General features: G+C 36.6%; 1 protein-coding gene across 8 annotated transcripts in view; it reads left to right on the top strand.

The window, feature by feature from the left end:
- Positions 1-24280, top strand: part of lmbr1 (limb development membrane protein 1) — a 119395-nt gene that overhangs the window by 40023 nt on the left and 55092 nt on the right. For 7 of the 8 annotated variants that reach the window (XR_011189857.1, XR_001479239.2, XR_011189858.1 and 4 more), the window contains exons 10-16: positions 3145-3225; positions 5944-6020; positions 6895-6972; positions 11285-11358; positions 11598-11688; positions 14027-14093; positions 23781-23942. Coding sequence is in view for 5 of the 8 variants with exons in the window: in XM_069190988.1 (XP_069047089.1) it covers positions 3145-3225; positions 5944-6020; positions 6895-6972; positions 11285-11358; positions 11598-11688; positions 14027-14093; positions 23781-23942 (630 nt within the window). In the remaining 3 variants the exon portion in view is untranslated. Of the gene's footprint in view, positions 1-3144; positions 3226-5943; positions 6021-6894; positions 6973-11284; positions 11359-11597; positions 11689-14026; positions 14094-14314; positions 14364-23780; positions 23943-24280 lie in introns of those variants that run through there. The other variant, XM_015354783.2, reaches the window with a different exon arrangement.

The following is a 24280-nucleotide window of genomic DNA, read 5'->3' as shown; positions in this document are numbered from 1 at the left end:
ACATACATTGATAGATGCAACTCTCCCAGTGTTTGCCTTTTCCCAGAAAGAAGCATAGATGCCCGTTGAAAACTTATCAATTTCTTCACTGGGAGAATTTCTCTCTGCATTTTTGTCTTACGCTGCATGGGTTTCAAGAATTTCCCCAAATCTCTTGTGGGCCAGATGGTACTAGAACCATGGTAGAGAGGATTTTTTAAAAAACAGTATATTGGGTATCTGAGGTTTGACCAGTTTTATTGATTGTACAAAATGTAATGATGTGGCTGAAAATATTGCACCCTTCCGTTCTGGCAGCACTTTTGTGTTATTTTAATGGTAAGATAGGTAATGGTAGTTTTTAAGATAGTTTTGAAAAATTATGATTTTAGCTACTGTTCCATTCTGATACATTTTAGCTATGGCCACCAGATGTCCCTGTTTACTATGTGAAATTTGTATTGTAACAAACTAAATGTCCTATTTATTTTTATATGGACAACTGACTTTGTCCAAATAATTGTTTTTCTGTAGTGATAACTTGTTAGCATATTTCCACTTTTATGTTTATTTTTTCTCTGCTATATGTAATGTTTTTCAGTAGAAAAAAAATGAAAATATGCATACAATAAGTAATTGATGACGCTGGTTCCCTGCCTTATTCATGAAATTCAATCTTAAGGGTGAAGATAAATGTTTGCCTGTATTTTAACCATCTAAAATGGGTGTTCCGTCATAAATGAGAGAAGTACTATATATTAGGATGTGCAAATTCATGTATGTTTTTATTTTATCTACTAGATAACATTGAAATATGATATGCGAGTAGAACATACAGGTATCAAAACTGCTTTGTGTTGTTTTATGACTGAAACAGCTCTGCCAGGGCTAACAGTATGTGTTGACTTGGCTGCACCCCTTCTGAAAAGTGTTCCTCTTTATATGGGTGTCTAATAAAACCCGGTCTGGTGGGAATTATGCCAGCTCTCAAGGTGTAGTTGAAATAATATCTGAAGTATACTCTTCTAGGCACTTATTTTTATGAGTGACAGTCTCAAAATAAAAAAAATGACCAAAAATGAATCACAGCCATGACTTCCTAAGGACTCCCACCCAGAATTATAAAGGAGGGTAAAAGTGTTTACATAATTTGTCACATGTCGCAGAACTGACTTTATACTAGTTCTTGTAATTCAGCTTGAAAGCATGAAATGTAATGTTGTGCCTTTCAAATAACTGCTATGTAAAACTTGGGTTTCCTTTGATATGCTGAAACCTACTTTGAACAGAACTAACAGTGAAATATTCGCAGTTCTAATAATTTGATGAATATGCAGTATAAAGCTGGCAGAGAGAGAACTCTCAAAATGAAGGCAATAGGGCCTTTTTGCTCCTGGTATCCTTTTCTGAAATGAAGCCTTTTTCAGGTTTAGTTTGCTGACATTACATTTGCTGGAGCATAGGTAACACTGAAGGCATGCCACCCAGGTAAAAGTAAGACGAATAAAGTCAGTAACCATCTAGAAAACCACATCACACTTAACAGAGCTCATGAGAACAGAATTCTAAAATGATGTAACACCACAAATAGTGTAACCTGAAAGGATTAGTTCATTTTGTCAGTGCCAAGTGACATCAATGCACAAACAATAAGATAAAACAAAGAGAAAAGCAATAAAACAAAATATTGTATTCAAGGCGGTGAGAAAGTGCTTTGAAATATTTGCAGTACAACCCTTGCTAAGTTACAGCGATCTCATCAGCTCCTGTGAGATGTAGTAAACAAAGAAAGATAATTCCACATCTTTAGATGGGCCTTATTTTGACTTAAAAACATGAGAGAATTAAACGTTCTAAGGTCTTTACTTATCAAAAGTAGTATTAGACTACCTGCATAGTTTTGTGGTAAACAAAGGAATCTTTTAATAGCTTCAATATTTGGCAGACCATTTTTGTTATATAGGACAGATTGAAAACAAATAATGGCATTTCCTATTTCACTTTGGCTGTGCATTGTTAGAGGGTTCCAATTTTCCTGTCAGAATTTTCTTTCAAGGTTGGGACATGTATGTTGGGAAGCGACTAATATGGATTTCTGTTAGTTTTGTTTTTTTCTTTCCTTTTTTAATTCCTTCTTAAATCCAAAGAGACAGGGTGGGGCAGAATAAAAAAAAATACTTATTTGATCAAAGTTATTGGTTCTTCACCTCTGTAACAAAGATGAAAGATCTTATTTTTATTGCACGCTAGTAACAGTGTAACACTGAACTAATTGGTCTTGATCTGCCAATCACCTGAGGGGATGCAGAGATACTCTTCCACTTCACTTTGAGGACTCAAACCATACGTCAAGGCTGGAAGAAAAACAGAGTAAAACAGATAAATTAACCTTAAATGAGCTGCTCTTGTGGTTTTCCTGGAGAATCCCTTTCTATTTTTTCCTGACTAGTCGCAGCATGTATGGTCTACCACAAGATTTGTGCACCAGACAGACTTGACACTGGAGATTTTCATTTTTTTCCCTTCCTGTTTGTTTGAAACCATTTTGTTATGCATTAACATCGGATTATCTGTTTGATGGGAATTTTGTGCAGAACATTCCATAGTTAAAACAAAAAGAATAAGAAATTAGATTTATTGTAATATTTAATCAGAACTGGTCAACATTAAAGATTTTTTTTTGTAAAACTCTCCGTTTTGCAAACCTTTTTCAGCTCTAAGATCTGAAATTGCAGTGTTAAGTCCTAGCGGATACATATTCCACAGCTGCTGCCGTTCTTCTGAAAGAGGAAAAGAAACCAGGGGCTTCAGAATTCATCATGTCACTGTCTTCGTTACAGCTGGCAGAACATTTTCTTGTCACCACACAGTAACAGCTCCCTATACCACGTATTTGTTCAGCTCTGGTTGACCCTCCAGTGCGACTCTCTGTCCCCATTTGCAGTGTGAATCTAGGTAGCTGGCAGCAAAGAAATCTGTTTATGTCTGTTTTGCGTCTGGTCTCCTTGAGAGTGAAGAAGAACGATGTCATGAGTAAAAATATATGTATAGTATGTGGCTCTTCCATATCTTTGCTAGAATTCCTTACTCTGCTTTATAAGGTGTTTTGTGTGGTATGTCCTTATAAAGACTAATTTCTATTTATTGAAATCTTCTCTGTTATAGGGATGTTATCTCATTCTCAATGTAGCACTCTTCATGTGGACAAGGAGTTGGACAATGTCAGGAGCCTGAAAAATAAACTAGGTAAGTTTTTTTTTTAACAGTAAAAATGTTAAGTATCTCTAAAAATATCAAATTTTTACCAATACAGTTAAAATGAACTGTGAGCAAAGCATTGCAGCGCACTTTTTAATTTACTTTCTCCTGTTTTTAAATTTGGACATCTATCAAAACTTTTTTTTTCCCCCTCATTTCTTATTTGTCTAGCCTTCCAGAGATGTTAATAAAGCCAGGCTTTGCACGAGCTTTGGGAGTGCAGAGGCATTCCGAAGCACTTAGGATATTGGACAAGATGCAAACTTTATTGTCTAAAACCTTTTAGTGATGTCATTAATTAAACTGTACTGCAAATCTAGAATATGATTTGGCACTGGATACATACAGGAACCTAGGTACAGTACATTGGTAAGACACCAGAGCAAAATAGATTAGAGTGCTGCAGTTTCAATTTAAAAATGAGACCAAGTATAATCTGAATCATTGGCTACCATAGACTGTATATTCATGCAGTGTGTCTCATATCCTAATCATTAGAGCAGCTGATGGCATTTGTGTAATAAACATCTCTCTTAAAAGATTTAAAAGTTTATTTTTTTATTTTGTGTAATTTTCCAACTACTGTTCTATCCCAATGTAGAAGTGAATATGTATGAAACTGCTAAAAATGGGATAAATAGGTCCCACGTGCAGAAGTGTTATATGTGTAAAAGTCATAAGAAGCCTGATTTTATGAATGAATGACTTTCTGCTGATAATTATTAGGTCATTTATCCTGTTAAATTACAGTGTTTATTACCTGAGAAATCACTTCATTTTTTCTTGTACAAAATGTGCCCTTTTCTGTTCTGTTCTGTGGAATTTGAACTTTAAAAATGTTTTAAAGGAAGCAGGCCTTCTTTCAGTATGTTCAGCCCTCAGATGAAGTCCCAGTCAACCCCAGCAGGTTTGCCTATTGCTTTCAGTTTGGTCTTCACTAGGCAATTCAGAAATTCCAGTTAAAATGTAAATATTGCTCAGCATTTTATTGATTCCTGTATAATACAGGGAGGAAATGGTTGCTTTTTAAAAAAAAATATATATTTAAACATCATTAAAGAGCATGAAATGGTCAATTTAAAATAGTTTGCATTTAAAGTTTCCACTTGTGTTTACATACTGAGAGTAGTATTCCTAAATTGCTCAATTGATTTATCATAGACTTGCCCTTGTTACAGATATTACATGCTCTTACATTACATAGTTTCATCACTTAATTACTTACTGGCTTGACACTTCCTTATGGTGTTTAGCAATACCCTTTTGGAGAAGGTAGAGGTAGCCATTGAAAGCAAATGAACTCCTGTTGTGTGGTGATATGCTATCATCTTTGCAGTGGTGTTCGATAGAAAGCTCAAAAAGCAAGTTAGAACGCACAGAAGAAAGTCACTACACAGACATGGCAGATATGTTGGGAATTTCTTGGAAGTATGGCAGAACGATTTTATTGTGAAGTACAAGTAGTCGGGCAGAACCAGCTAGACTTCCATAAAGTATTGCGTCATTTGTGATATCTGTAAGAACTTATATCGGCCCAGGACCTTCAGAATTAGTTGGTGGCTTATAAGAGATAAATAGATGTAAAACAGTGTGGGGTGAGAAAAAAAATCAGTGGTAGGGTGAACCTTTTAATATACTGTACATTAAAGCTTATACAGGTAAGGCTAATTAATACAGTCTAAAACAGGGGAGCTAGAATCTACATGGAGATAAAAGTAGAGAGCTTTATTTACAGTTACTTTAGTGTTTCAATGGCCTGCTTGGTTGTCTGAATCTGAAGTGTATGAAGCTGTACTACAGATTGAAGTGATGCTTAGTGGTTGAAAGGTCATTGGATATAGCTTCACATGCCAGCATGGCAAAGTTATAACTTACGCTGCCAAGTAAACAGCTGAACTTCTAAAGAAGAAAATGATCACAGCAGTACCGTACCATCCATCACAGACACTTGATGGGAATCGTTCTTGTTTTGGTAGATTAGAGGTTTTCTATGAAACCCACTAACATGAATGGGCTTAAAAGCTTTTTGCATGAAAGTCAGGGAAAACATTTTCACAGGACAGATGCCGACAGCTCATGTTGTGTTTGCAGGCTCTAATAAACCCCAAAGGATGATGTACTGAGCCCTAGCTTAGAGTGTGTGAATTGTTTTGTTCGGGACTTTATTAATGTCAGGTTTTGCAACTTGTGTTTATAAAAATACCAATTTTTAAATCTGTTTTGAGGCTTTTACTTTATGAGGTCTTCATTTACTCAATGTGCCTTATTTTGTTTCATTAATAAGACATTACGTTTGCCTATGTCTGTAATGAAATGAAAGAGAAATGCCATAAATACACTATATGAAGTCTGTATGAAAAATGGATATTGTCTATAATGAAAATGTCTAGGAAGTAGGCAGCGTCTGATTTGTCCCTAACGTGTGATCTGTTCCATTCTCACCTTCACAGATTAAAGAATCACTATAAACAACCATGGAGCTATCTATAAAACAATTCTGTTGTTATTCTTTTTTCTTCAACTCTGGGGAATTTATTTTTCTAGTTATACCTGTGATTGTCCTCTGAGAGCATTTAATCTCTTGGCTATGTTCAGCAAGGGCGTGTGGCACAAGAATCCAACATAAACTTTAAAGTGCATCGAAGCTTTAATTAAACTTCCTTTACCTTGAAAACTGACAGACATGCTTTGTATCTCTTTCTGTAGAGAGGCGGAAAAAGGCTTCTGCATGGGAGAAGAACTTAGTGTACCCCATTGTCATGTTAATACTTCTGGCTGGAACAGTAAGGAATCACATTATCTTGCTTTGAAAATGAAGCGATCCGTTAATATTTATTACGGTCTTATAAATACTTTAAATCCAGTTTATATCAACGGTAACCCCACAGTTCAGAATCTGTCCCTCTGGTCTAGGTTATGCATTCAGTAATGGTAAAGAAAATAAAAGGAGGAATATTCTGCCACTGAGGGCAGTAATGGCTGCATTAAACTGTAATTAAAAGATAACCTTTGCTGTAAACATGTCCCTGCATACTTCTTTAGATTAGATTAAGGAGAACCAGAAACAACAGCGGAAACATTGTCTGTCACTCATACTGTATGCAGGGCCAGAAACTGAAAATGTTAAGATTCACTCACTTGCATTAATGTGTTGCACACACATTTTTGTTTGGGGAAAAATCAAGCACACTCTTGTCTATAAAGGTGTCATTAATTTGAATAAAAGTATTTTAAATTCAAAATGAGTTTTCTGTATGGTCATGTGCAATCAGCATTTCCTTTTACCTTTATAAGTCAATAGGCAAAATATAGTTCCTGAAAATAATTTCCAGTTGATTTACACATTGATTGAATGCTCTGTTCTGGTGAAACACATTCTTGCATTTTTCAATATTAATGGCCTTAAATATTGCTTCTTGTTTTGTTTGTGAAACAAACACCCTGAGGATAGCAACTGGAAAATACATTTGCAAACCGGAAAGGTTTTCATGCAACTTTTTCCCTACAGACAGTTTTAGCCCTACAATAGACTCCTGGAGAATTCACTCGAAAAGGCATTAAATACAACTTCAAGCATCCAGCGCATTTTTTCATTGTAATATCTGCAATGTTAACTCTGCAGAGACTGTAACTTTATTTTGCTTTTTTTATCTTCAGACAATCTCCGTTCTTCTTGTTGCATTTAATATCCTCTATTTGTTAGTGGATGAAACAGCAATGCCAAAGGGATCAAAGGTGAGTTAATAAAGAAATGCTGTCTTATTTTTCTTGATTTTTGTTCTACTTGTTTTTTTTGTTCTTCTATCGATATGGTCTACTGTTATCTTTTTTTATATGCTGGTGTTACTGACCAGCTACTTGTTCAGTGAACATACTTACTGAAAAGCTTGGTTTAGTAAAGAAAAACACCAGATATGCTCCGATGCATTCTGAACTGCTAGAGCTTGATTTTTATCAAGCTGTCATATCAGTTGCAGCGTGGTTTTCAAATGAAAACCATTTCACAGAACGCTGCAGATCAAAATGTTGTGCAGTTTCCAGTTGTTTTCTCGCAGCTAAGAAAACTGGATTTGCTGTTTTAAACAAACAAGTTTTTGGTGTCAATCAGAAAGTTTAGCACTAATGGTTGCTAGCCATTTTGTATTCTGGGTTTCGTCTGCACTTTTTCTTCCTTTGTTTTATAAGATATTGTGTACAGCTGAAACTTTTATGGGGCTTACGTGAAAAGAATTTCATTTCAAAATCAGCTTGGTTCCACACAGTTTGGTCATTGTCCATAGTAGTGCTCAAGTTTGAGAGGTGTAACAGTTTTTCTTGTGGAAACTGATATTACAGCTACTGTGACTTCTTATTGGTTTTGCGTGCCATGCATTGTTGACATCTGTCCTGGGACTTATCCAACATCTGAGGTTCATGTGATCTTTTTTTAAAGGCAACAAAATAGGTCTTCTTTCTTTTTTTTTCCTTTTTTGTGGTAACTGCCCCCGACATTCCAATTATTTTATTTAACGTTATTTGTTTTGGCATGACGCATTGGAGAAAATCCCCCAAATTACACTTGTCATGAGTTATGTCAGTTTCTTGACAGCCGGGTTTCGTAAATGGTTTATACATTTGATGAGCTGGAGGCATTCCATTGCTCTGATCTCCTGTCATGTGTCTGAGATGTCCTCTTTAAAGCTAATCAATAGAGCTATCCATTTGATAACCATCTTAACCCGACATGTTCCAATGTTTTCTTAGTTGTTCATACACTGTCTACAATTTTTGAAAGCAGTGAAATCGAAGGTGAAAGTGATTCCTTTTTTTTCAGTGCTTCTTTTGTGCTCCGCAGAGAAAATAAATGCCACTTAACTCAAAATAAGCCCAAGTACCTGTGTGTCAGGGTTTGTACAGCTTTCCAAAAAAGAAAAAAATGTGAACAGATGGAAAGTGCGTGGGTGTGGTTGTAGTAGGCCTGTATGAAGAATAAGAATCCAATAAAGTAAGAGCAGTTCTATTATTATTATCAGATCTAGTAGTAGGATGGAGAATAGTCCTGCCACATTTAAAATGAGCAAGCTGAACGATAAATTTGTACATCTTTCTAAAGAATGGTTTGGCATGTTTTATAAATATTAATATTATGCAAAGGCGCTTTGAGAAGCCACCTTTAAATGCGTTATATAAAATAGTTTATTATTATGAAACTGTCTATGTCAAGCCCTGCTTTATGTAGGCAGTTTTATAATATTGGCTATCACTGCGTGGTAGTCTGTGCCTACGTCTGTTGTTTTGTAACAATTTTATCATCTCTGTCAATTTTTCTCACTTTCATTTGTCAGGACCCTGAAGTGGCAATAATACCATTCAAATTAGCATCTTTGTCATTATCTATGTCAGCCCTTCATAACAGTTTAGGATTTCCACTTTAAGTCATCTAGAATTAATGTAAACCATTAGTAGGTTTCACATTTGATTGATCTTATTAAAAGAAAAGGTATCTGCTAGCTACAAAATGGGCTAAATGGTCCAAGTGGTTTCCTCTGGTTTGTAACATTTACGTCCTCATGACAAAAACTCCCTTTGTTAACAATCACAGCTGCACATACAGAAGGCACGTTGACATACAGCTTTAACAGTGTACCCAAAGGATTTGTTTTTCAGCATCTTAATGGCCCTAATTACCAAAATTACAAAAAAAAATTAAAATATTGAGACAATCAGCAATCCCTTGTCTTCTACCCCATTTAAATACTAAGGGATGAGCTTGGCGAGAGAGAGAGAGCAAAGAGTGCAACCAGCCAAAATATTCTAAATAATTATTTCTTATAACTGCATTATTGAATATTGCATTGCCAACAGGCATAGGAAGTGCAGTGCTACTGTAAGTATGGGTCATTGAATGCCTAGTGTAATAGTTTCACAGGATGTTATAATCTCATTGAATTGCATTTCTCCTGTCTATCACTAGTTAATGGGGGTGTTTCCAGTGTTTTATTTCCTTAATGTTGTCTAGGAAACCCTGGAATTGTGACCCCACCCCCCAACATATTTTGTGGTTCCACAGCTATGCTGAAGATGTAAAACAAAAAAACATGAATTTGTCATAAATATTAGATTTATTAGAAATTATAAGTATTAGATTATCATGGCCAGTGCAGTGGTTAGCATTGATGCCTCGCAGCACTGGGACCTGGAGTTCAATTCTAGACCTGAGGTGCTGTCTATGTGGAGTTTGTATATTCTCCCTGTGTTCGTATGGGTTTCCTTTGGGTGTTCAGGTTGCCTCCCACAGTCCGAAAATATACCAGTATGTTAGTTAGCTTGTTGGAACATTGTGGTGCGAGTGTGTGTCTCTGTCTGTATTCCCTGGATGGACTGGCATCCTGTCCAGGGTGCCCTGCCTCGCTCCCCTTGCTGGGATAGGCTTCGGCTCTCTCACAACGCTGAGTTGGATGAAATGGATTAGAAAATGAGAAAATGTTAGATGGATGGATTAGGATAACAAAGTTGAGAAGATACCTTTCAAAGCTTTGTTTTTGGGGATGGCAGAACTTTTCTTCATTTCCCTTTCTGGTCTGATTTTAAGGCTTTGATTGATGCCTGAACCACCAATATTAAAATAGATTCAACAAGTCTTTGGCCTGCTATGACCAAATTACAGGAGTTGCTTTTAGCATGCTTCAGTGAAAGATTTAGGCTGACATTTAGGCTGACACATAAAATAGCTATTTCTTTTAAGATTTGTTTTAAGAAAGCATGGGCAGCCATAACATTACCATTACCTGTATATGATGAAATCACTTTCCTTTGCCAATTACCTGGTAAGTTGGAGAGCTGAAATATTCAAATGGTGGTAATAAGTGATCTTGTGTGCTAAGTCTCTTAATGCAGCAGCTTTCTAATTTAATTCCTAAGTAGCAGGAAGACGGCTACATAAAGACATGAAACAGCCTGTTGGAATTTTTCTTTTTTTTTCCCGCCTGAAACGGAATGAAATGCCAACTTTTTTTATGATGATGGACTTCTTAGTTTCGTGGAGGCAGTTCAAATAGAACTCTGCCGCATGTTGATTTTTGTGGATATCATGGATATTTCTGAATTTGCAGGTTTTAATGCACATTTCCCTGAAAATAAGTGAGATAATGGTGTAATATACACTGGAAAAAAGAGACAGTAAACCTAAGAAAGCAATACTTTCCACATAATACCACAAACTGTGATTTGAGGTTTTATTTATTTTTTGTTCATTAGAAGCTAAAATGAAACACCAGCAAATGCCCCAAAATCACTTTAGTTTTTGTAAATTTTGTCCTGAAATACAGTTTCTGTATGCATTGATGTTAAAGCATTTATTGATTTGATTCTGTCGTCCAAATGAGGCAGTTCCATGCTGTATTTGTGGAAGAAACACTTTAGTTTTCCTTTTACAATAAATATATACTTAATTGTTTGAGTTTTATATGTTTTCTGGAATGACATCAGATTGCATAAAATCCTCTACATTTTTGCTTGGCATTGCAGTGGTTAAGCCGTATGATTCTGTTGCAGACTGCAGTTGTGTTTATACCAAATAAAACATAAATAATATTTGGTTTCAATATCCTTATTTAAGTCAAATCACAAAGTGACTAGCCTAATTATCAGGGATCAATGTCTTTTATCCTTCAAACATTTTTACCCCTTGGTGTTATTTTGTGGTACTACAAATGTAAGTAATACTGGGATGGAAAAAATGGTATTAACAAACTTATCACCAGCTACTGCAACTCGTATATGCAGCAAATAAAAATGTTTTCACTTTTCAATTCACTTTTTGCAAATGCTATGCTTGCTGAGCTTTACAATCTGGAGAGCTTAGAAAAGGAATACAGAGATTCCTAAAATGCCATTAACTTAAAATAATTAGCTGTGGTATAAAAAGAGGGGGTACTTGTTTCTAGGTTTAGAAAGAAAAGTAGGTGCGAGGTTGTGGGATCACAAACATTGTATGTTACAAGAGAGCACGATAAAGCCCAAAAGATTCAAATTTAGTCTTTTCACTCATTTGTTTTTTTTTTTTCAGGAACGGGGCATAGGAAGTGCATCCCTGTCTACATTTGGTTGTGTGGGAGCAGCACTTGAGATCATTCTGATGTTGTATCCTTCTCTTTCAATTCCACACTCCTGTCTGTTAACAGGTATTCTCCACAGATATTCTAGGACTTTGCATTTGAGCCGAGGAATGGTTTGTCCAGGCTCTTCCGGAAATGCTGTTTTGTTTTTGTTGCTCTTTGTCTTTTTTTGAGGAAGCCTAAAAGAAAGCTGAAAGCATAGACGAGGCCTTCACATTCCTCTTAGCCCTATAGAAGGTGTTTTGTTTTCCTTAATTCTCACAGCTATCTAATGGTGTCCTCAGTCGTCGGCTTCTATAGCCTGCGCTTCTTTGAAGGCCTCACTCCCAGGAAAGACGACACAACCATGACAACGGTAAGGTAGGCCCAAGGTGCTGATGTATTTGGGCCTCTTTAGCGTTCCTTTTCTTGCCCCTCCAGAAGAGCTCTCTTTCTTTCTTCAGTAATTGGCCTGAATGGCTCATTTGATCTAGCCAATATTTGTTTGTGAGCTGCGTCAACACAAACTGGAAGATTTTCGGAAAGCCTGAGGAGTGGGAAAAGGATGTGCTCCGTTTGGCTTGCATGGTGCCCATTCAATTGTAAATAACCTCTGGATGGTGAAGCTTGCTAACTAGCCATGACAGTCCAGTGAAAGGACTTGTCTACAAAGGAAAGAACCTGGTAATGAGCAACTTCAGAAGTACTAATTGCACAATCTGTGGAATCTATTTACGCTGAAGAGGTGTGTGTGTGTGTGTGAGTCTGTGTGCATGTGTTTGTGTGTGTTTGGTTAATTTTCTCACCCAAGGGAAGACCTACTAGAATGCAAAGATACTGTAAACTGAAAGAAACTGTAATGGATTTCCAAAAGCATTCAGAGTTTCCACCATGGTTATTAGGCATAAGAAATATTTTGTGGTCTTTCAGTCAAAACCTATAAATAGACATATTTACATTGAACATATAAAAGCATAGATTGTAACTGTGTACCTGTAGAATAATAGTAGAAATTAAGAATATTTAAAGATGGCACACATATTGTATGCTTAACCTGATACAGAGCAGTCCAAATATTATATTGCATTGTTTTATGAGACACATTTGAGGTTAAGCTAATCAACTCCATTTACTCATTTGATTATAACAATGGATAGCTCATATAATCTTAGCGGGGAAGAAAAAGCTGCCAAAAGTGGCAAAACCATAGAAATATTACTTCAATGTAAAGAGAGTAGCTGAAGACTGACAACATTATGGTGACATTTGTACGGAAAAGGACAGAAACAATTATTTAAGACTAAAGACCGTGAGGTTTGTATAAATGCTCATGGCCATATACAAAAACCTGGAATCTTAGAGCCTCAAATGGCACTTTAAAAAAAATATTGGTGTGAGCGATACAAACCAAATAAAGCAATGTTGAAAAGAGCTCTGTTACCAGTGAAAGTCAAGTAGGTGGGAGCCTAATGATCTGGGGTTGCAGCAGGTAGTGGTTTGACATTTCAGATGGAAGGAGAGATCAGATCTGACAAATAGCAGTTCACCTTTCCCCACCATTGAGTCATCAGCGTGGACTGGTCCAGTGTTTCAACAGGGTAATGAAACCCAAGCATTTTGGGAGGTTTGATTGGTCATCTTGAAGTCCGGGTTGGGACCCAATAGAATATTTAAGTTGAACCTAAAATAAGCTGTACAACGCAATGAATGTTAATTTTGTGAAGGTGTTGGGGGGGAGTGCACAGCACTGTGTATACATACAGTATATGTTTATGTGTGAAGTGTTAGCCAACTTGTGACCTAGCTGAGTTATCTATCAAGTTATCTTTCTTGGTGTGTTCAGGCTGAGATGTGAAATATGGTTTGTAGCTCGATTTGTACCAGATCTCTGAAGGTAAGCAAAGCTCAGAGACCTCAGAACAATATTTGCTGCTGCAAGTAGTGCAGGTGGGCCAGCAGGTGGCACTCCTCCCTCTACACCAGCATTAGCAAACCAGCACCCCAGTTTGGTGTCCAACACCTTGCTGTTTGGAGGTGCCATCCTCCAAATCAGATGTTAAATCTGGGTCCTGACTACATGGTCATTGATGAATCCATGGCACTTCTTCACTTCAAATCCCCCAGTGGGCTTTCACATTGTCGTCAACATAATTACCCCTGAATTCCAACTGCTGAAGCCATTTCTCATTTCTCCACCTGATCTGCTGGTAGTGGGGCTGCTGGTGTCTAATGATCCACATAACTGTTGCTCGTCCAGGTTCCCTCCTGCTTTGGAATAAAATGTGCTATATATATATACAAGGAAGCATTAAATTATTAATGCCACATTAATTAATGTGGGGCAGAGCGCTGGCACTGTGGCTAAGGATCTGCACCTGTGGCTGGAAGGTTACCAGTTCAAATCCCGTGGCCGGCAGAGGAATCCTACTCTGTTGGGCCCCTGAGCAAGGCCCTTAACCCCAACGGTTCCAGGGGCGCCATGTAAATGGTCGACCCTGTGCTCTGACCCCAAGCTTCTCTCCCTGTCTGTGTGTCTCATAGAGAGCAAGTTGGGGTATGCGAAAAAGACAAATTCCTAAGGCATGAAATTGTATATGGCTAATAAAGTGATCTTAATCTCTTATTAACTATGCAGTATGCACCTGGATGCAGTTTAAGAGCGTTGTCTGAATGTGACTTTAACTGTTAAAAGGATTTTATTTTTGTTTCAACAGATCATCGGGTGTTGCGTGTCCATCCTGGTGCTTAGTTCTGCTCTTCCAGTGATGTCAAGAACACTGGGTAAGTTTTAGCCTTTGGGCTTGTTCTCCACAACATTCAAACAGAGCGACAAGGTGGCTGACTGCCTACACCAGAATTTTTAAAGAAATAATAGAAATACTCGGGGGCCGAGCAAAAAAATAGACAAGACACCTCTGATCTAAACTATACAATAAATTAATACTTATGGACTGAAAAGGTTCAGTGGAAAAGGTTCATATTGACTTTCTTTTCTTCTGAAGGTCATGCTTGGAAAAGTGAAAGCTTTGCTCTATACAGTAAGCACAGAAGGTAATAAATTATGTATATAAAAAAAAACAATTTTATAATTTTAAAGTATAATATCACCAACAGGATTATCAAAATTTAGTGCTACATATTCCTATTGATTATTCAGATTAAGCTGTTTAAGTTGACATCTTGGTAGCTATTGTATCACATGGTCTAAAACACAGTCCTTGCAGCGAACATCTCGGCACTGCAGGTTCAGTTCTGCTGAGGACAGCTTTTGTTTTTAATTGCACAGACAGATATTCTCCTCAGTTGGGACTGTGGGAGAACTGCCGTCTCAGCCTTTCTTTGGTAGCTGTTGTTCGTGGCTCAGAGACTTGCCGCAGCAATCCGATTCATTCTGTGGACAAGACACAGATTGCAGTCTCACAGCACCACTGCAGACTTAACTCTTTGAATAGGTCTCCTCATGAAATCCAGAATCGATTAGATCCTACTCGGAAATGGTGTATGCACTGTAGTTCATTGTGTATGAAGGTCTAAGATGTAAGACAAGAATGTTGGGGCGAACCCTTTAAACTTGAGCGCGCGCACGCACACATATGTACACATTCTGTACAGTGTATTGTGGTTTGTATGAAAATAACAACCGGTTTGATAAATTTCATGATTAAGATGGAAAAAATAGTTTCAAACGTTAACATTACGGAATTAAAAAAATACTAATGTAGGTGAAAAATGAATGCAATCACATTTTAATTTTTGAAGACAAAAATTATTTCTTTTATAACCCTTTGATGAATTAGCCAAAACATTTTAAAATAACATGTTGATGTTATGAACACTGTATGATATCTTACTTTTCCCTGTGTTATGCTGATATTAGGGCTTATTGGACAGAAAGTAAATATTCAGATGTTATTTGTGATTTTTGTAATAGATTTAATGGTGTTTGATAAGTATTTTTCCATCCATGCAAGATTTCACGTCCTGTAGGTACTGCGTTAGACATTTGGAAAGTTTCTGTATACAAGGTCATATTTTCTGCACCAGGCATGGGTGTTTAAGCTTGTGTATTGTTTGGCGTATGATATAACATACAGACTGGTAAAATAAAAAGTAAAACAAATCTCAGTTAATCTTCTTTTCTCAGGATAGGTCCTGACCCAGTGTAGTGAGCCAAAGAGTTTTGAAAATTGAACTGAAGATCAAAGGATTTTGTGTTACACGTATGCAGATTTATGGGGAAACGAGTCTTTTAACACAGATTTGCAAGAGACGTGAAGTAGATGAGAGTAACAAGGAAATGATTTATATTAACAAGTTCAAAATTCCTTAATAGTGTAGTGCTGAGATTTGGAAAAGAATTACAAAAAAAAAGAAGAGATGGAACAATTAAAATGACATTAATAAACGCACAGACACAGCTGTCCAAACAGAATTAATCGTGTGTATTGGAGGAGTACAGTGAGTCATGGGGTGTTTTACAAAATATCAACATGTGCTGCTTTACAGGTTATGCCCAGTGGCACTGAATAGATGAAAAGAAATAAATGCGTTAAACAGATTTATAAAGCCTCTTCACTGTATGCAAAAAAGTCCGCTTGGGAGAAAAGAAGGGAAGCTGTGTTTTAAATGTGATGGGAAAGGTAAACTGCGGAATGTTAATGTTTAGCCTTTGCACAGAGAATTAACTTGTCACAGCATATACCGTGAATTCTTCATGCGAGTCAAAAGATTTGATATTAAAAGAAATCTAAACAAACGGTAAACGACTGTATCTTTCTGGAAGATTTTAGCAAATGTCAAAAGACTGTGTAAACAAATAATTATGTATTCTTAACAAAGTCTACAAAGTAATTTTGCACTTATTTCTGTATAGCGAGATGGCTGCTCTCTGACTATATTGTTGCTGGCAGTCCACTATCCATGACTTTATGCATTTCAGTGTTGACCTTATCTGGAATCATTTGGAACTGATTCTAAACTTGCATGAGTTCGCTTGCAGTTTTTGCACTCATTTTAACTCATTCCTTGGAACTGCTCTGCCTCCCTCCCTCCCAGTAGACAAAGTCTCGCAAATCTCCGTGACCTTTCCACTGACAAGTCTGAGGTTTGCTTTAGAGCAGCTGAGCGGCTCTTCCAATTCAAGTTCCCTCTCAGAATGTGTTCAGGCTAAAGCTCATAGATCGCTGGTTTCCATTTGTTCGCTGTCATTAGCCAACTGTGCCCTGGGACTTGTGTGCGCTCGCATGCAATTGGTCAGACAGCTTAATGTGTTTTAGGGGTGTCCTCACCTTACAGAAGCAAAAAGTGTTGCTAGCCTCTGGGTTTGCATTAAAATAATCCCACAATCCCTTTCCTTGGAGAGATTATACATATCAATTTGCTGGAAAACGCAAGGAATATGAGTTGGCTGGATCGGTGTTTCCTAACCCTGCTACCATGGAGCACTCCCAGGATTTTGTTTTCCGTAGATTCTGAAAATGTTTTCAGAAAAATGAAAAATATTTTCATTTTGCTTTAAGTAGATTGGTAACACGCAGCAAATAATCACATAATGATCTGCGTTCTCATTTTAAAGACACTTTGATATTCCACTTTTTTCCCCACTGTTGATTCTGAAGTTCACTGGGTTGATTTTGAGTGTCACATTCCTTTCTTCAAAATCAAAAGTAAAATGGAAACTAGAGTGTAGAAGTGGATACAATGTGAAAGTGGATTTAAAACTGAACAGGAAACATTTTCTTATACAAGTCATTGTGGGAGGCTGAAGTAAGCTTTCCCAGTCATGTCGATCATGCTGATAACCTGGTTTCTTTCAAGAAATAGTTGGATGAAATCCTTGGGTCATTTAGCTACTAATTATGAAATAGGCTAGTGAGCACACTGGCCTTTTCTCATTTGTTACAATTCATATAGTCCTTTCAGGAAATTATTTATGACAAGTATGACTTTGCTCTGTGCAGTGCCATTACAGTTACAGAGAGAGTCTCATTTTTAGACTTCTTAAGCAAGATGCATTATTAAATCTATATTTTATTTATAATTTGGGTTATTAATTATTAGCTGTTAATTGTAGGGCAATAAACAATACATGTATATCTAGTGGTTATAGTCTTATTTTTTCATCTTTCATTTATGGAGAGTATTGAATATTAAAGGCATGCATGGAATTTTTTAGATAGTAAATTTACAATTGCGTTCAATTATGAATCTAGGGTATGTATAATTTGGAACCAACTGTATGTTGTGAAAGCATGTAGAACCTCATTCTATGTTTAAATGTGGTTTGTTTCCTCAAATATGCTTTTAGCTGTGTCCAGCAACAACCTCTTTAAATCACAGCATTTTTACATCCTTATAAAAAGAGAAAACCGATATGAATTCATGCTGCCATTAGCTGAGATGAGATAAGGGCACAAGCATATTTCTGTAAACAGAAGCCTTACTTCAGTGAAAAAGACTGGGTGATTCTAAAGAGACTGCATTTTGAAAGCAATAAAAATGAATGGTCTCCTTATTATACATTTGGAGAGTGGACGTTTTGTTAAGGGGAAGTCTGAGCTTTCGAAAGTTTACCTCCATTGTCCTGAAACGGATTGTGTGATGTGTCTGAAGTCTGATTTTTTTTAGAAGATTGAATAAATGGTCACAAATTGTTTGACTGTGCTTTCAAGTGATTTTTTTTTTTACTTCTGAAAAGTAAATATGATATGAAGAGTACTCTTTTTACACAGCCACTCAAAAAAATTCTAAACCTTTTTCATTGTGGCACATGCCAGCACTGTTTACCTTTTATCAGATCTCTTTAGATGTGGCTAATACTAATACATATATATAAAGTTTTTTTTTCCTTGTCTCGTTGTTTTCTTTTGAATTTCGATGACAGAAATTTATTTAAAACCATTAACCCACAGTAGAATTAATTATCATATCAATGCCAACACCTGGTGGAGCTCTTAAAAGAGACATCTGTAAGCAAAGCCAACTGTCGTCATTGTTGACACGAAGACCTTTTCAGAACTACGTGGAATGGAGTATGAAACTTACTTTGTCTTTGAAATTATGTCATTGCAACAGCAACCAAACAGTATTCACCCTTGTCTGCTTTTTTGTTTCCAGAAAAGATTGTTTTGCAGTGTCACCAAGACAATATAAAGACTTTCCTTTTAAAGTAGATGATTTTCCAAATCATCTTAAGTGCCAGTATTATGCCTTTTTTTTTACTTAGCTTGAAAAAATCTTTTTTGGAAAGGAGGTGTTTCCCTGTTTTAACTCTACTTAAAACACAGAAGGCCCCACTGAAAAATGTACTTAAGTCAACAAGTACTGATTAATTTTTAACCTACACCTTTAAAACTGCTCTATCACTGGGGCTCTTTTAATTTCAAGCTCCAGTAGCTTGAATGAATTTATCTGTATTCATTCCAAGACGGTGTTATGAGTGATGTCATATGATTTGCTTTCACAAACAATTTCTTATTTTTAATTAGAGCTGCATGTATTCCATTAAGTTCAAAACCATTCTATTGGAAATTAATTTTGCCTGTGTTACAGTAAGGATAGCCTATGCTATTGATTTTTTATTTTAATTTGCCCTGGGACAAGCAATTTTGCTAAATGCCTGTAACTGTAATTGTAACATTTTATAGCCATTGGAAGTTTAGATTTTTAAACAAACATCAATTAATCTGAGTAGTACTTGGAGGCATTGAAATGGCACTGTTGCTTAAATAAATTTAGCAATAGCTAAATTATTTTTAAGGGCTTTGAAATACATGGGATATGCTGGAAATATTTCTTCATCTAGCTGTTAAGATATAAACAGCTGCTCACACAGTCCAGCAGTTGTCTCCACTGGTGTTTCAAAAACCCATCCTTTAAGATTGGCTTAGTAATTAATGTGTATTAATTTGAGTGTGTGCATGAATTACAATTCTAATTCTATTACTATGCTGTGGTATTTAAACTGGTCAATAATTCTTGTCTACCGTATATTGTAAAGATGGGAAGTTGACCAAAATCCACAATTTCTGTATAAGCATTCCTGTTTTCTTAATATGTTAAATTAACTGAATGTACAAAATATCTTTACAGTTCAGACAAATCATAGTTTGTTTTACTGATAGGATTTTGTGTGCAGGAGTTCAGTTTTGGAAGTATTAAATGCAAGAGGAGTTTCTACTTTGCACGTTGGACAGTCTCGACAGTAGAGAGGCAGCAGACCCTAGACAAAACCAGCATAAATAAATACAAAACATCAGGGTGTTGATAGCTCAGCAGGCAGCATATTATCCTCTGTGACAGATGGTTTTAAATTGAAGACCTACGCAGTCTAGTAAATTCCCAGCATGGAACTTGTAGAAGCTGTTCTGGTGAGAGAGTGACACTTTTTGAGTTGTATGAGAGATGTTTCGTGTTCTAGTTAGCAAAAGTACTGTTCTGGTATGTGATCTCTTTGGGAAAGGGTCTGCAAATTCTGTATACTGTGTAGCTAATAAATTTGAAAGCACTGTGCCACAAGCTTGGACTCCCATCAGACCATCGTCACTTCTGAAATCCATTTCATAATAGTCTTGTACGATTTTTGAAGTGCCTTAATGCCTATGTTATAGAATAGTATAAAACCGCATCATCCAGGTAGTGCTACACATTGGTGGTGGTAGAGGACAGTTCCCAATACCTGTAAAGCAGTTGGAATATCCAGAAAAGTGCTATATAAGGGTAAGGACTTATCCTTACTCCTTTGTTAAAGTTGCTTGCGAGTTTGGATTTTGAAGAGCTGGATAATATAGCTGGTGCTTGTTTTCCCATCCTTTTCTGACTTTTTATACATCCAGTATATTCATTCTTTGGTGTCTAGACAACAGTGTACAAGCACGTAGTCAAGATTTCTAAGTCAAGAAGTTGTCCAAGAGTGGTATACTTAGTTTCTCAAGGTAACATCAAGATTTAAGTAACAATGTCTCCTAATGCACAGGCTTGTAATTCATGAGTTATTTTTCTGTTCATGGTGTCTCATTACTTTGATAGTAGTGATATAACTCGTGGAGCACCACAGACCATTGCTTATGTACTGCAACACAACATAGTGATTCTGGTAACTGGTTTGGAGCCGTAATGTTATCCTATATAATATACTATTATTATTCATTGTGCTAGTTAACTGTTAAACCAGAAACATTGCTGTATGTATTTTAAAGCAAAAGGTGAGGAAATAAGTTGAGAAAATCAGTCAGTGTTGCACGTGCCCGAGGGAACAATACTTCATGTAAGAGTTATGATTTTTCTTACCAGGAAAAAGAATATCTGGTTAGGAAATGGTCTTAGTAGTCTACTACTACCAACTAACTTTGTTCTCATAATAGATAGTAATAGTACGATGAATTTGAATGTAGAATTTCAGAATAAACTGGTTTCTTCTAAAAACAGCTGAACCGTGTATGATAAAACTAAAATAGTTTTTTTTAAGGCCAAGAACATTCATTGAAAGTACTTCAAATCCTTTAATTGAAAACTATTGGGGCTTTGCTGTTCAAGTGTTATCATGCAGCATTAAGCAGGAATTAAAAGCTATAGGATGTGCTCTGTATGAAGATGCAATGGCCCTTTTTATGATATTGTTATTCATAGTATCTGTGGTTCTGCCAGCTGAGGTTTAGGCCCAAATGTGATGTAGTTCCGACAGATTAAGTGTACACACACACACAAAGTTGAAGTAATCTTTTTTGTTGTTGATGTTGTCTGACCATGAAATAGAAAAAAAGGCTCTTTATTCATTCTGAATTCTTGTCCAGACTTTGTGGAGGAGTTAAGGCTTCTGCATTCAGAAAGAATGAATTGTCGTTGGCAGTTTTAAAGGAAACCAACGTGAGGAAAAGTAGTCACTAGAAGCAGTTTCATTGTAGCTCTAACCTGCAAGATTCTGCTTGCTGATTGTTTGAGTTTGAAATATGTCCTGTATTTGAATAGTTGACTCAGGTGTATTTAGAGGAAGGCGATCCCATTGAAGCTTGTGGTGTGTAAGGTGTGGTTAGTGATTTTTCCGAGTTTGCATACCAGATGCAGCCACTAGTAGAATTCCATTATGTTTGATTTTTTTTTCTTTGAAAACTATGATTAAGTGAAAAGAAATATGCCAAATGATACAAGGCTGCAGCTGAATTCTAACAATGTTGTGGTATTGTTTAAGTGACCTTGGTAAATAATGACTTATTAAATAGTAGTCAACACTTTTTTATCAAGACGAAAGGTCAGAGTTAATTTGTTCTTCCCACATGTATTTGTAGAAGGCAGGCAACTCCCTTGTGTTTTTCAGTTTTGTACATTCATCAAATTACTTTTTGTGTGTGTGTAAAAGACAACTTTTTTTTTCAGGCCTTTCTTTTAGATCGGCAACATTAGTGCTTGCTTAATGTACCCCCCCTTTACTTACTGAATGAAATGACGAGCTCAGTGGCATTTTTTTTCCCAAATCTTTCCCGTCACACAGACATATGCCCTAATTAGCACATTTATCATGACTACCTCTGCTGAAAATGAATAGAATTTCAGCTGCAAAGGCTTTCAATTTAGTATTGGCATAAAAGAAAAGAAACAGCTGTATTTAAGCTGTTACCCTTGCACTGCTAAACACAACTGATACACCTTGCTCCCTATTTTGACTTGTCTGCATGGTCTCTGCCAGTGTGGTTTAGCCATCCAGACTCGTTCTCATGTGCAAGTGTATCTATGAGTCCACTTCATGACTTTGGATTTATTTTGTTTGCTTACTGTTAACTAAAATGTTGGAAACGATGTTACCAAAAATATATTTCAAGTCATTATATTCTCCTTTGATTTTGACTTATTATATCATGTATATATTTGTGTGTATCATTATTATTATTATTATTATTATTATTATTATTATTATTATTACTTGTCTCATTTTATTAATTTTATAATATATCAGTGGCATTTCATAAGGAAGCTCTTGAGGAAGTGCGATAGGCAGCCTTGTAAACTTGTAAAGTTGCAGGGGGGCATGTGGGTAGCCTGATAAATCAACCTGGAGTGACCACGCATTAAATATTACTTTCACTACTTACAGTTACAGATGTATTCCTTTTCGTTCTCAACCTAAATGAATGTCAGTGGGGAAAAAGGTGGGCTTGTCACTGTAACCGCCAGTTTGAGTTTTGTTCTCAACATGTTGCAGAGAAAGAGGCCGTGTTTTGTATGTTTTGTCTTTGCTTTGTGCTTCCCTTTGCTTCCTATCTTCCATTTGTTTTTTCTATGAACAGAACACCACCAGTGTTCACTCTAATTTTTAATTTTAATTGTACACCTGAAACTATTTTTTGTTAATAGTCATTCTCATAGGAGCATAGAGATCCAAAAGACCGGGACAGCGATTCAATGAGCCCAGTCATAGAGACTGAGTGTCGAGCGAGCATGAGCAGTGAAGTTGACACTACGAGAGCATAGAGATCAATTATCGAGTAGCAATAATAATGCACACAGCCACGTTGGGCCTCTCGCAGCCAGTCTCGTGGTCAATTTAGCGTTTGTTTTATTATCGTTTTTTCAATTTATTTTTTGGGGCGCAGTTGAACACCACCGTGAAGTTTAGGTTTAACACATCATGCAGGAATTCTATAGCCTGGCACCTCGCGTATCACACCCTTGTCTTTATTTTCCCAACTGAAACCACTGCTCAGTTCGGCATTTTAAGAAGTCTGTAGGTGCCCATTTCTAAAACAAAACCAACAACTGGTATTCATGCATATGTGTGAGGCATTTACATGGATCCCTGTTCCATACATTTTTAATGGACTTGCTGACCGTAAAAGTTGCACAAATCCGTGTGGCCAAAGTTTACATCCAGTACCTACAGCATCGCAACTTCACACGTCAAGTACTTGCCTAGCTCACAGCCAAGTTGTGAGGTTGACTGCAATGTCATCAGCCATCACTACACCCCATTCTTTAGAGACTGTCCTCATTAGAGAGCATCACTGTCAGTGATAACTATAGCTTCCTAATTATTAAGAGAATGTGGGTGTTAACCAATGCTGGTTGGTACAGATCAGAGCAGTTGTTTTGACTTCTAGTACAGATGAGAGTGCTTGTTTAGGTTTCTGCTTTTGTTCTCCACAGACTATAAACTTGCAGCTCCACAGTATAAAACAGTTGTAGCAGAGCAAGCTGACAGTTGTTAACTTACTCTTCATTCTGTTATGTATTTAAAAATGAAAAGTGTTGACGTAGTTTTTAGGTTATGCTGGTAAAGTTTAAAAAATCCCCTTTTAACTGAAAAGGTTAAAAGCAATGCCCTTAATATACCGTCAGCATAAAAACATTCACATACTTGATTGTATTTTCAAAGCTAAAGATTATCTGGTACTCCAGAAAATACGCTTTGTCAAAGTAACAATTTATGTTTTCCTTTGTCACTGATAATTGTAATCTGTTTCATTTTGTTTTCAACAGGGATAACAAGGTTTGATCTTCTGGGAGATTTTGGGAGGTTTAATTGGCTGGGAAACTTCTACATTGTCCTGTCATACAACCTGCTGTTTGCTGTGGTGACGACTCTGTGTCTGGTCAGAAAGTTCACCTCGGCAGTTCGTGAAGAGCTTCTTAAAGCTTTAGGTAACATCCTGCAACAGAGGACAGCACTGTGCACTGTGTTTTGGTTGAGGTCGTTGCACAGACTGACCTTTTTGTTAAATGTTAAAATACAAGGTGCTTTTTCCCCAAGTGACTGTGTAGTTAACATAAATTCCTTCCATTACAATAGTATAGCTTCATAAGCAGTTATGTACATTTCAAGAACTCAGACTGCATTGTGGAGAAAACAGATACTTTTGTATCTTGTGGGAGTGTTTTCTCTGTGAAAACATATAAAAATTGAACTTTTTTTCCTCACTCAATAGTGCAAAAAGTATTTTTAGAAAGTAGAGAATGTCACTGTCTCCTATAATTAGGAA

This window comes from Lepisosteus oculatus, chromosome 6 (genome assembly GCF_040954835.1).
Source record: "Lepisosteus oculatus isolate fLepOcu1 chromosome 6, fLepOcu1.hap2, whole genome shotgun sequence".
Taxonomy (NCBI): Eukaryota; Metazoa; Chordata; class Actinopteri; order Semionotiformes; family Lepisosteidae; genus Lepisosteus; species Lepisosteus oculatus.
The sequence above is the reverse complement of the archived record's forward strand: the minus strand, read 5'-3'. Positions and strand labels throughout refer to the sequence as shown.